The sequence below is a fragment of the Seriola aureovittata genome, chromosome 16 (assembly GCF_021018895.1).
Source record: "Seriola aureovittata isolate HTS-2021-v1 ecotype China chromosome 16, ASM2101889v1, whole genome shotgun sequence".
NCBI lineage: Eukaryota > Metazoa > Chordata > Actinopteri > Carangiformes > Carangidae > Seriola > Seriola aureovittata.
The window spans coordinates 9213181-9226399 of NC_079379.1; the positions used below are offsets into that span (position 1 = coordinate 9213181).

The 13219-nt window shown below is 40.8% G+C and overlaps 1 protein-coding gene across 1 annotated transcript in view; it reads left to right on the top strand.

Moving 5' to 3' along the window:
• Window positions 1-6939, top strand: part of angpt1 (angiopoietin 1) — a 54187-nt gene extending 47248 nt beyond the window's left edge. Inside the window, exons 8-9 of the mRNA XM_056400038.1 lie at window positions 788-918; window positions 4849-6939. Of these exons, the coding sequence (XP_056256013.1) occupies window positions 788-918; window positions 4849-5012 (295 nt within the window). The 3' untranslated portion in view covers window positions 5013-6939. The remainder of the gene's footprint in view (window positions 1-787; window positions 919-4848) is intronic.
• The last annotated feature ends 6280 nt before the right edge of the window (window positions 6940-13219 follow it).

The window sequence follows — 13219 nt, forward strand, 5'->3', positions numbered from 1 at the left end:
AACTAATATGCAGTAAATATTAAGGAATTGCAGTTATAAATTTAAGATGTTCAGTTTTGGTCAGAGGACTCACATATTGTAGATTCTGCACTGTATGCACTCATGCTTTTTAAATATAAAATCCTTTAGACTGGGTCTGATATAAAATATTTCTGTTGTGGCAACAGAAAAATAGAGTATTGTATATGCTTTCATGGAGGAAATGTACCATCATGAAAAGAGGAAGAGCATTAGGGTTTGTTTACTTAAACACACGAAGAGACGACAAGGAGAAATATTGCTCACTTGGATCCCGAAGACCCACTGAGAGTATGTGCTACCTATACGGCTGTGGATGGATGATTGGTTTAACAGGCTGCCTATTGTGTGTAGCTGTTATAAGTCGGGATTTAATGATTTAGTCTGTTGTCGTGGTGTAAATTAACATTCTGTGGCCCTGCACACGGAAATGTGATTCACAGAAAATTCCTCATACGACATGCTCCTTCCTCTGTCCCTCTGTCTCCCTCTCTTTCCATTTGTAACTCTTTCATGTGCTCTCTCTTTCATTCACTCTTTATTTTTTGTCTACCGGGGTAATATTGTTCCAGGTGTTCTATACGTACTCAATCACAACAAAAAATAAATACCTCTCTGGAGACATTTCTTGCAGCGTGTTATGTCTTCTTTCTGTCTTTATTGCTTACACTGCACACGCCACACTTACTCCGCTCCCCCCTTTTCCTCCCTTCCCTGATGTGTTTTCATGTCCTGACTGCCTCCTCTTCCTCCTCCTGATGTCTTTCAGGCTGTTCCTGAAAAGCCACAGTGGGACCGCCGGCAGACAGAGCAGTCTAGTAATCCACGGAGCAGACTTCAGCACCAAGGACATGGACAATGACAACTGCCTGTGCAAGTGCGCCCTCATGCTTACAGGGGGTAAGTGCAGCAAACAGTGTGTTGCAGCGAGGATAATCCTACATTCATGGCAAATCAGAGGACCTAAATTACCATTACCTCCTGGTTTATGGATAATTATTACAACTTGGGTCTTGATTTTGTTCTTCGGCTGTAATAACGCTGTAATCACCAATGTAATTACTCAGATTGCGTAATTTACATACTCTGATCCAACCGGACTGTTGTTTTCTGGCATATGTGCCACCACCAGACACAGCGACAATAGCAGCAATTTGTTGCGGCGCATTAAAAAACATGTCATGGAGAACTGTGAAGCCAGAGGCCAACGACAACCAGCTTTTTCTCCATTGTGTTTATGGTTCCTTCGCTAAGTGGAGTGTAGTAGTAAACAACTGGGTCTCTGTTTCTGCTGGAATCAAGATGACAGTTATTGGCTGTCGTTTGATTTGCATCAGACGTTTAAGTTTAGCCTTTGTCAACTTTCCCCTGTAGTGTTGCTGGCCACTTTGTGAATCTGTCAAGCACCACTTCACAGTTTCACCTTTTGTTTTTTCTCGCAGTAAGTTTGGCTAACCTGGTCTTGTACAGTCGTCTTTGTGTTTCTTGCCCTATCTGACTTCTTTTTTTTTTAGCAATGTTGTCACATACCCATATCCCAGCAATTTATTTGTTATGTACAATGTTATTGTAAAAATTACAAAAAAAGGTCCAAACAATTGTCTCCATATCACCATGGACACAATACAATTTCAGAGCCGTGGTATAACTATTCCAGCTGCCTTCCCAAAAGCAGTTTTCTCTGATTGACTTTTATGACCAAACCTCACAATGTTCACGGCCCAGTCATTAGTTCAGCTCGTTATGATCATAACCTGCTCTTGCAATGGGCTTAAGTGGCCACTTATACATCTATCTGCAGCTATTAGACCATATTCTGCATCCCCATCCCCAGTTGCATTGTGGTTTGAAACGAACATAATATAAAAATCCCTGGGCGCGGCACCAAGTGTCAGAGAGATTTAAAATGACTCTGCTTCTCCTGCTGTGTAAGTGAAACCCAGCGACCCTCGCTGTCACCTCATGGCAGCTCTGTTGCTGCAGAGTCCTGACCTGGTACTAATCAAGCATTTCCAAGAGCAGATTTAAGATCAGCATTACCTCTTAGGTCATTTTGAATGCAGCGGGTTAAAGGGAACTGGCATCTGATCAGTGATCAACACCCCTGCTCTTCTTGATTCACAGCCTGCCTATGGCCATACACATAGGAGAAGCATGACAACATGTAGCCTGAGTCGAGGCTGGTCCGAACCCAGGGCTGTTCTAGCTATAATATATACAGTACATCATCTGATTTATTTCCCGCATTTACAAGAGCAGGGCTGACATTAAATGACGTAAATGTCTGGAATATACAAGAGGAAAATACTTCTCTGCTACATTTATGAGGACAACCACAGCATACCGTGTTAAGAATACGGAGGAGGATATAAAGCGGACACACACATAATGTATATATTTACCAGGCAGCAGAACATACAGTAGGGATGAAACACAGTAGGAGGTAGGGGGGATCCCTTTATCTGTTTTTCTTCTTTTTTTTCTTTTTGTGGTAGAAACCGTCCCCACTGTTTTTACAAGTCATTAAAAATCTCTTGCCTGGAAATAGAGAGGACACTGATCATAAATCCCAAACGATTGCTGCTGTGCACACTAAATATTTATGTGTGTGACGGCGGTTGTCTGCTCTGTGGTTTATCAACAAGGAAGAGGTGGCAAGTAGAACACATAAGCTGTATTCAGTTGTATGTCTCAGTATAATAAAATGAAACAGCAGCTTGCAGGTTGCACAACACACACTTTGTGAAATGCTATCAACAAGAAGAGCACACTGTCTCAAGTCTCAATTCCAGACACTTTTAAAGCAAAGGTCATGTGCTCCCATCGGAGTATCAACAATACTCCTACCAGCTTTTCTATTTGCACTGTCAACTGTCTTTTCATTACAATTATGATTAGTGTTGTAAACTATTTCCTGGCTATGTAGTGTGAACCGCAGCCTCTCTGGGAATTAAGTGGCTCACTCCCATTCAAATTTTCAGTTTAAAGCCGCTTTAATGGTTATTTTTGGCCATAGGGACATGGCAGCAACAAGCTATATACACAGCATTGACATCAGATTATCTTTAAAGTTGGCATGGTAAACTTATTGGTTATTTACACATTGAGCAGATATCTATGCCTTGCTCTCATAGACTGTAAATAAAGATGGACGTAGCCTCCGTGACGTTACCCACAAGTTTCTGAAGAGCAGTTTTGAAGCTCAGAGTGAGCTGCCCTGCCATTGCCATCTTGGCAGTGTTTGACTCCGCCTTTTGGAGACAGTCTCAAGTGGCCATTAGAGGAACTGCAGTTTTTGGCACTTCCGTGTTGGCTTCATTTTTCAGCCTTGGAGGTTGCCTGAGGGAAATATCTTTCGCTACTAAATGCTAACTTTGTCTGTCTGTCATTTGGAATTTACTTAGTGAAAACAACTGCCTGTTGTGGCTGGAAATTGATGAAAGCAGCGTGCGTGATCAAAACAATGAACCTGTGGGCTCTGAAACCAAAACAATACACTAAAATATGCTAAAACAGGCCTTAGAGCTGAGGTACACTGCACAGTTGGGTAATAATTTCCCTTGAGGTTGGTCACTTTCAGCAACCCATTCATATTACCCACAATCCTTCATTCCATTGCTAATTAGACATATTGACTATAGCTGCTTTAACCTTTAGTCAGGTGCAACGTCTCTTCTGAAAGAGCTCTCCAGCCTTAGGGCCATTCCTCATTGAATTTCATGTCAAAAAATTAAAGCGGAGCAAGTGCAATTTCATATTCAATTCCCACTGGCGCCAGCATTCTGACATTATATGCAGTCGTGGAAATGTAAGGAGGTGTCCGGCAGTTTCTCTGCTATACTGCGTATGTGTCTTTTGATGAAGCAGCAATCAAATGTGAAATTTATATGTGTGTGATCCATGCCAGCAGCAAGGGCAGAGCATTGCCCCTGATGATTGCTGACAGGTCTAGTGAAATGTCATACTGTAGTCCACTGTGGTATTCAGGTCTGTCGGAGGGGTGAGGAGAAGTGCTGCCATTTGTCACTGTGTGACTGACACATGCCATGCCTCGCATATGTTCTATATCTGACTGTATCAGTGAGGGTGTGTTTACCAGAGCAGATTAGTCGGATTGAATAGATTTTATATCCAGTAAGTGTATGTGTGTCATTTGAAATATAATTGCTGCCTCTCGGGTAGAAGAGGGGGAGACCGTTGACTAAGCATGAAGGTGCTAAACCATTCAGATCCTTGTAAACGTTAAGCTGTGACATTTTAAAATCAATTCTAAAAGAGACAGGAAGCCAACGTGTGGCTTAAATTATGTAAAAAAAAAAAAAAAAGAAAAAGAAAAAAAAAGACCTGTCCCCTGAATCCAAGCACACTCACCCTTTCTCCAAATAACAGATGCTCTTCAGGGAAATCATGAAATGGGAGGAGAATAAAAGTTTCCCATGCCATCTACTTCTCTGATGTTCCACTGGAGCCAATACACATAACCTGCTTTAAATAGAACGAGGTACAAAACGTGTTCGGCAACAGGTACTGGCATGCCGATGAACCCGGTGACAGTAACACATTGAGCAGATAGCAGTGAAATGGTGTCTGAAGCGTTGCCATGGACCAGTGGGAGAGGCCATGGGAAACTTTCAACCTTTATCAAGGACAAACTTTATGATTGAGGTGACTTTATCAATACCTTGGCAAAACAGAGATACTAACTCAATGCTTTATTTATTATCTTTGATGACATACAACAGAATTGCTCCATTGTTTAATCAGACAGTATCACCTTACTCTGTATTGAACATAACATTGTGTTTCTCCTTGTCCTTCTTCTGTCTTCAGGTTGGTGGTTTGACGCTTGTGGCCCGTCCAACCTTAACGGCATGTACTTCACCCAAGGACAACACATAGGGAAGTTGAATGGTATCAAGTGGCACTACTTCAAGGGCCCCAGCTACTCTCTACGAGCCACGGCCATGATGATCCGCCCACTGGACTTTTCTTAGTCTTTTGAACTCGTGAACCTTCATCTTCTGAACGGCTACGTAGCACATTAGAGGGACGCTTCCTATTTTAACCTCTTGTCTCATCTCATTTCGCCGGCCGTTGGGAGTCATCCAGTAAATCTTTTATTCAACCTGGTCCTTCCCCAGAGCAGCTGATACTGCTGCGCTACTGTTGCTTCATAACCTTACCCCTCATTGAACTGAAAAGCAGCTGTGGGGAGGAAGATGCGGTTCACCTGAACTGATTTCTGTTCCAAAACAAGATTCACACTTTTTTTTTTTATGGACAAATGTGTTCAGGTGTGTTTTCTCACACCTGGGATTTGTGCACATTTTGAGCACCATATAGGGTGAAGCATGATGTCAAACCACAATTCTTCCATGTTCCTGGGGACCTGTGTTGTAATAATATGGAGGGCTTGAACTCTTCTGAATGCAAAGCAGCTATCACAGAGCAGCAGTGACTCTTAACCTGCAGGACAGAACATATCTGGAACGCTTTAAGAAGACAAATTAGAGATATGGCTTCTTTTTTTTTGTATTAAAACGTTGCCCACAGAATACGGCTCATAAATATTGCAACTGTGTTATATTTTGTGTTTTTAGTACTATTTTTGTTATTCCAACTGTATACAATATCCAAAGTGAGATAAAGTGTCTTTTGTACTGTACAGTGTATACTGAATTTCTATCTGCATCATGTATCAAACGCATGTTCAGTTTTTAAAGTGACCTTGAATTCAAGTGATGACGTGCAGTCAGTAATAGTTACGAGGGTCACTTGCAGTGTTTGCTGGCAGTTACGCGCTTGCTGTCTTGACAGAGTGTGATTATTTTTAGAGTTCAAGATGTGAGGTTATTATTGGATTAGATTCTGGACTCGGATCCTTTTGCCTTTATTATTGGCTGAGAAACATCTAATACCTGCCAAGGTTCAGACTGTGAGTGATCACCTCACCTCTGCGGAACAGGAAAAACAAGGACATTATTTCAGTGGAATTTAATTAGTGATGCGGTACAATTACAGCTGTGTGCGTATGGGGGGTAAGAAAATGCACCTTTGCATAAACAAGTGATGCGTGTTGTCAGAAATACACAGATATGCAGTATATTCCTGAGTGTAATGATGATGCACCACGTCGTGACCCTTCTATAATCACTAAGATGTAAATGCTTATATTAAGCTGTTGTCACTCACACAGACACTCACAGAGGATGAGGTTGGAGTTTTTAACTGCATCTCATTTCTTAACTGCAGAGGACTTTATAAAACATCTTAGGTCTGGTCCTTTCAGTTTCCTCATATCCTAACCTCTGACCTTCAGACAAACAGCAGATCATTAAGACAAGTTACATCCAAGATATTTTTCACACACATATTATTACATTACACGGTATCACACTCCAGCCAGGTTCTGTTTCTCATCAATGCAAGTTAGAAGAAGAAAAAAAAAAGGAGCTGGAGTTGGATATGAAGCATGAAATTAATGATTCCACCAAGTGATCCATGTGAACACATATTTCATAACTCCAGCTTATAACAACAGAATCTACTGTGGAGTATTTACTAAAGGTACATGTGGCGAGAAGATAAAGTGTATCTGGAACTTGTATAACTACAATTGACATGTTTATTAGCATACTAAAATTGTATAATTTAACGTGTGTACGTAAATCAGCTTTCCTGAGGAAAGCTATTCTTTTTTTTCTGTTTATACTCTGCCAGAAGTACAATGGTGTTTTTGAAGTTGAGCATAAAACATAGGAGTTAAGATAATAACCCTGGAGAAATGTGCCTTTGATAACTCTGCTTTTACCTCATTCAAATCTAGATTTGCAGATTTATTTAAACATCTTTTTGTAACATGTGGTCAGTGTTGTGTTGCTAGATTAAATAAAAGAGCATGTGATGCACTAATGTTTTCAATCTGCGTTAAGGCTTCACTCTTTGAGCCAAATTGATGCGATGATAGACGTGGGTTTAAAATCAGGGCTCCAAAATTTGTTACATCTTTCTTTAAGCAGACATACTATAGCTTTAAAAAAAAAAGAAGAAAAGAAAGTCCTTTCATGATAATATCTTCAACATCACTTTAAATCTTCCTGCACAGATGCTATACTGTACTGTGTGTCGCACAAAGCAAGCTTATTGGCACAGAAAGACATGAGATAAATCACGTAGATAAACAGACGTGCTCTCTTCCGTCTTTTTCAGGACCAAACCAGATGGTGCAAAGATTAGAACTCCCTCTCTTGCCCGGTCGGTGCAGTGACTATTGTCTGGAGTGGTGACTGGCTTCGCTTGCTTGCTAGTGGCAATGACAGATTGCCAAAGTGTCAAAGGATGCTGTCGGGACCTGTAGTGTCTCTTCATAGTTGACATTCCTGGGCCTAATCAAAGGTTAAACAAATTACCGCAGCCCACGAACCGCTGTCTGTCCTTCAGCGCCTGCACTGACCCGACACCCCCGCTGGAATGTGTTCTATAGAGAGTCCGAGGCAGCGGAGGGTGAAGTGGGTCTGCACAAGCTGGCAAACACCTATGTGGGTCTTAAGCTCGTTGTTGTTGGTTGTCAGGACAGGAGGTACTGAGAACCACTTCCAAACTCCGGGGAAGTTTTGTCTCCAGTGGACATTCCTGTCATCTCGACATACAGTACGCACGTATGCACACACACACACACACACACACACACACACACCACCACCAGCTCCTTACATCTACATCTACGTAGCTCCGCTGAAAATGGATCCTTTCCTGTTCACTGAGGAAGAGCTGAGGGCTGCTGAGCCGATGAGTCTCCCACTGGGAGCTGGGGGCCCGAGCTGCACGCAGACGGACGGCGTTGGACCCCGACCAAATCAGATATAAGAGAATACAGTACCTGCAGTATGAACAGTCAGGGCGCATGAATCCCCTAAAGAGACCACCTGCTCACATGGAAATTAATAAAATTATTGAGGAGACAAAGGGAAAGGAAACAAAAGTAAAAACAGAACATGTCCCTTGCTCATTCACATGTAATCACACAATTGTGCAAAGAGATTTGAACAAGCACAAACCATTACTATTTGATATCTGAGATCATTGAACTTCAGTTAAGTAGAAAAGTCAGCGAGACGGTGGAAGGATCTCCTGTGGTGAGCAGAGTTTAACACCAGAGCCAGCAGACGACAGAGAAAACAAGGAGTATCAAGACTGATGGAGGGACCTTTAACAGGTCACAATATAATCTTCTGTCATTGGCAAACCAGTTTTTTGACAGGCTTTGCAGTTGAATTATAATCAAATGTGCGGAGACTTGCTCAGGCACGCCTAGTTTTTCTGACATTAACTTCCAGAAGCTTTGTTGTAGCTGTATCCATTATTACAAAGTGTACACTGATTCAGTGATGTCAACTGATTTAATACACTTAAGCAGCTGTTTATCACTGGAAGATAAAAAGGGCAGCGTAGGTACAGTCTCATCAACACCACAGAGCGAAAAGGTTATTGTCAGGCTCTGTAAAAAAAAAAAAGAAAAAGAAAAGAGGTGTCAACGGATCAGTAAACTCCTGCATACACTCCAGGTTTGCTGGACTAAAGTCTGGGTTTTATAGACCAGAAATGTCAGTGCAGAGGTCCACATACTTCCGTTCATCCCTGGTAATGAACCAAATCCGGATGTAGGCAGGTTATGTAAATGTACAGTGCGTGAACAGCCAAACAAAGCTCCCCTGTGGTCTTCTGCCAGGAGGATTTTTTACCCCTTCGCCTTTTATATGTGACGCCTCCGTGGCAGTCTGCTTGGCCTCGCTATTGGTCACTAGAGGCAAACTTTTACGGGTTGGTTTTAGATCTTTTCCACCTTTTCAAGCCATGAAAATCTCCGCATGCGATGTCTTTCCTTAGAAGTAATTTGTATCTGCTAGTTAAGGAAAACAACTAGAGAAGTGTCAACAATCCTGAAGCAAAATTAAGGCACTGGCAGTTAAATCTAAATAAAATCCCGTATATATTAAATCAGGAGTTAGACAAATTTTATTTGAATGTGGTTTCACTAGCTGAAGAACTGGTTCAAATGTATAACACAGCAGAAGTAGCTAATTTTGGACGATTTGTGATGGGGTAACCATCTTGGAATAACATGTGAACTGTGAGAATAACGGGATGTTTTCCTTTCCTATCCTTGTTACTGTAGCCTGATTCATTTTATATGACCTTTTGTCTATTGTTCATGGTATCTAATATTTTTTTTATTTGCAATCATCTTTAAATTTGTTGTTTATCTTAAAGTGTCTCCAGTAAAGCCTTCAAAGGTCAACTGTTATCTTCAGCCTTTGCTGGACATGCGTTTGCTGCATAGCTGTACAATTACATGCATAGTTAGGATAGAAAGGAAAGCCCCATGTTTTGGCTTTCTGTGACAGTGACATCATTTTGCCTGTGTTAAAATTAATGACTCAGTCTTAAATGTTTTCATGTTGCGGGGCAATCACCAAGAGCAGCAACTAAAGGAACCACAGAACTGGCCCAGAATCAAGCAGTGATGATGCAAAGTGTTTTAAAAAGCTGCCACCACACAGAGTATGGTGGTTAAAGGGCACCGGGGAATGAACCCGTAAATTAATCAAATGCAAGTCGACCTGAAATCATTATATTAAATGCTGACATCAGTGCGTGCACTTCCAAGTCATTCGCTGTGGTAGACCTGTGGTTCCTTCAGGATTATTGAGACTTGAGGTTAGATTGCAAACTAGAAGAAGCACTGCTTTTCCTCAAAAGAACATTTTATTAAACTGAGACAATTTCCACATCTACAGCATGTTATCTGAACTCTGATTTCTCAAGACTACTAAAGGCCGACTTTTATCTATCGTCTTGATATTTATAATAGAAGTTGTTGCCACTGATTATCAAATTAACAGATATTCTGTCCAGCTATAGAGAGGAAAAATCATGAGATTATTTAACTTGCAATTATAAAGCAATTTTGGATTGTACAATGCCGGTTTTGAGTAGAAAGTCCTGTGGTTTAACAAAATAAATGGAGAAGGATAAGAATGTAAACGTGAGTTGAGGTGAGGGACTCCCTCATCTAGAAAAACTCAAAGGGAGCACGATATGATTGATGGTCTGTGGGAGTTAGAATGACACTTGGTGTACACAGAGGGTGTGAAGCAAAGAAAGGCTGCAGGCCCCGGCAAGAGCCATTCAAACTGATAATAATGTGAAGGCTGTTTGGTTGCATGGATTACCTAAGAGCTTAAAAGTATCAGCTGTAAATTTTGAGGATTTTAGTAAAAGGCTGAATCAGCTGATATGGATCCCAGAGAGACTATAAATCACATTTAGACATCCTGGGAAGTTAAGGCAAGAGAGTATTCTCTTGTTTTTTTTTAAAATTCATATAGTGAAGTGTTATTTTATTTGTCGTTTCCTCTGACATTTTATTATGTTATAAATTAGCCAAAAAAACATGGGAAACCGGTATGGATGTCAGAAAGTATGATATGTTGGAAAGAAACAAAGAACGAATGCACAGGTCCTATTTTGAGCTTTTGATTTCAGAGCTCAGTGTCCATGACATTATAAAAGTTAATGTTACAAGTGAGAAGTGTGTGGCCAGTTATTGCTCCAGAGGCTGCTGTGGTCAGAAGTAATGAAGTGTGATCGCTGACTGATGCAGTGCAAGCCAAAAGTAACATGTTTTTATTAGATCTCCGGTAACAAGATCATGTCGCAAAAACAAATAGCCTATATGTTTGACTAACACATTCAATATCTCTAAAATGCAGATGATCGCGCATGCAATTCATCAATATTTTATCAAAAAATTAGCCCGACTTGATTTTGTAATGTGGTATTTATTGTATTTATTTCACTTGATGGTTCTAGTTTTCCATAGAAACCAAATTTCCTATAAAAACTTGTCATAATTTACTTGCTTGCATTCACAGGCGGAGCAGGGGGTGGGGGGTGTCTTATGGGTCTCAAGCCCCGGATGTTTTCCCAAAAACCCAGAAACTTATATGAAGTTTAAGATATAACTTCAACTTGGTATCATTTCTGCTCAATCTCTCTGACTGGAAAAGCAAATCAATGGAGCTCTACTGTACTGGGAAAATAGCCACATATACAGTAGGTCACTCGACACACTTGACACAGGACTTTATTAAGATGATCATGCAAACTTGAAAATGTAATTCCATGATAGCAATGTAATTTTCCACACACTTGACTGGACTTGACTTTATGAATATGAGCAAAGCAGGAGACGAAGTCAGCTGGTTCCATTTGAAAGTATTTCATCTTTTGCTTGTCAGTCAGGTGTGACTGGTTAAAGCTCTACAAACTAAAGAAAGTGTACGCACAGGTCAATAATCTTATTATCTTGAATAAAACAACAAACAATTTTAAATCAAAATCAGTACATCGATACATTCTCACTTTAAATATATAACCATGTGAGAACCAAACCGAGGATATTAGATGTTCTACTTAAAAACAAAATAAACATGACTTGAGGAAATATGATGATATAAACTCATTCAACACACTCAGGAACAAAGGGGAAATGACAGAGGGAAGCAGCTTAGCTGAAGGGCAAACAGAGAATGAGCTCAGGACACAGAACAAAGAACATTCAAGGCACCTGTGTGAGCTGCCCAGTCAGCACACCTGTTCTCCTGCTGCTCTTCAGCCCAGCAGAGTAAAGACAATTAAAACGAAAATGCAGTAATCCAAGCTGCATTTTCATTTTCACATACTCATGTGGGCGTACAATTCTTTTAGCTCAAAGCACCAGAGCCAGTAGCATGGCTGTAGACCCTTGATGCTATTCAAAGCCATTAGCGGTTATCAATGACACACACAGTAAAACACATCTAACACTAAACAGGGCAGTTTAAAGTTTCTACAACTGTAAACACTTGCCACTTGAAAGAGCTCCTGTTTTTATCTTTTATCATATTCCTTCCTCTTCTGCTTCCATCCTCTTCATCATGTAAAACATTGTCGTGAAACCCGTCACATAAATCCAGACCAGTGACCTTTAACCCTCTGTCGGCCTCTGATGAGTTCGTCTGGCTCCAGCAGTGCTCTCTGTCATCCTGTCGCTCCCTCTGCAGGGGACCAGGTTTTCTCTCAGCCTCCTGGCCGGCCCTCACTGACCCTTCTTAACTTTAATTTACTGTCTTTCCCATCTTTATTTATCAGGGCCAAGTGGCACAGCCAAACAATAACATACAGCCTCTTCGGAAGGAAGTATTAGTGGATTACATAGTGGTTTACTTTTCATGGGCCAGGACAGATTTGTGCGGCTGGCTTCCTTGTTGAGGTCAGCATCGGGGAAAGGCAATAACCCTCTGCAGATGTATCAAAAGTGCAGTTCATTGTAGTTATTTCAGATGATTTGTCAACAGCAATGCTTTTGACAGTTAGAGATGTTATTGTTAATTTGTCCCGGCAAAGAAAACACGTTAAATCAACTCAACTCTAAAGACAAGAAGTGAAAAAAACATTCTCTGAATCCTGGTTACAGCTGGTTTATTTAGTCTTTTTTACTGTTCCTACAAATAAACTCTGTCCAAACTTATACTGCTGCAATCCAGATGACAGCTCTGACCATCTCTGTCAACGATTTCAATCTGCTCGTTGCAACAACATTCCGAGTATGTACGACAAACATCGCCCGGAGCACAGCACCAATCTGCATCACGCATAAAAGGTCAGCGAAACAGCTTGAGAGAACCTCGCAAGATGCATTCCTGCACAATTAATGCACAATAATATGGATGGCCAAAAACAACAATCCCAGAACAAGAAGCGAAAAGTAAACAAAGCAGCAGCAACAGTGCAGATGTTGATAAGCAACAGGAAACACAGGTGCACTCAGACCTCGGCTGCCTTCAGTAGAGTCGACCACCCGGTTTATTTGGCCCAAATCATCAGAGCAGCCCATAATTGAGGGAATGTTATGAACAATGTTTAAACACTTAGGCAGGATGGAAACTATCTGAAGACATTGTTCCATTGCAGTTTTCAAAGTCCAATTGAAATGAATGGCTCATTAATTGCATTTTAATGGGCATGATCATCATATTTGGCACCAATAGATCCTATGTGTGGTTTTTTTTTTGTTGTTGTTTTTTGGTATTTTGTGCTTAATATCATTAGCAGAAAATGCATGTCATAATCCTAAAGCAGCCAAATAAGCCAAATAATT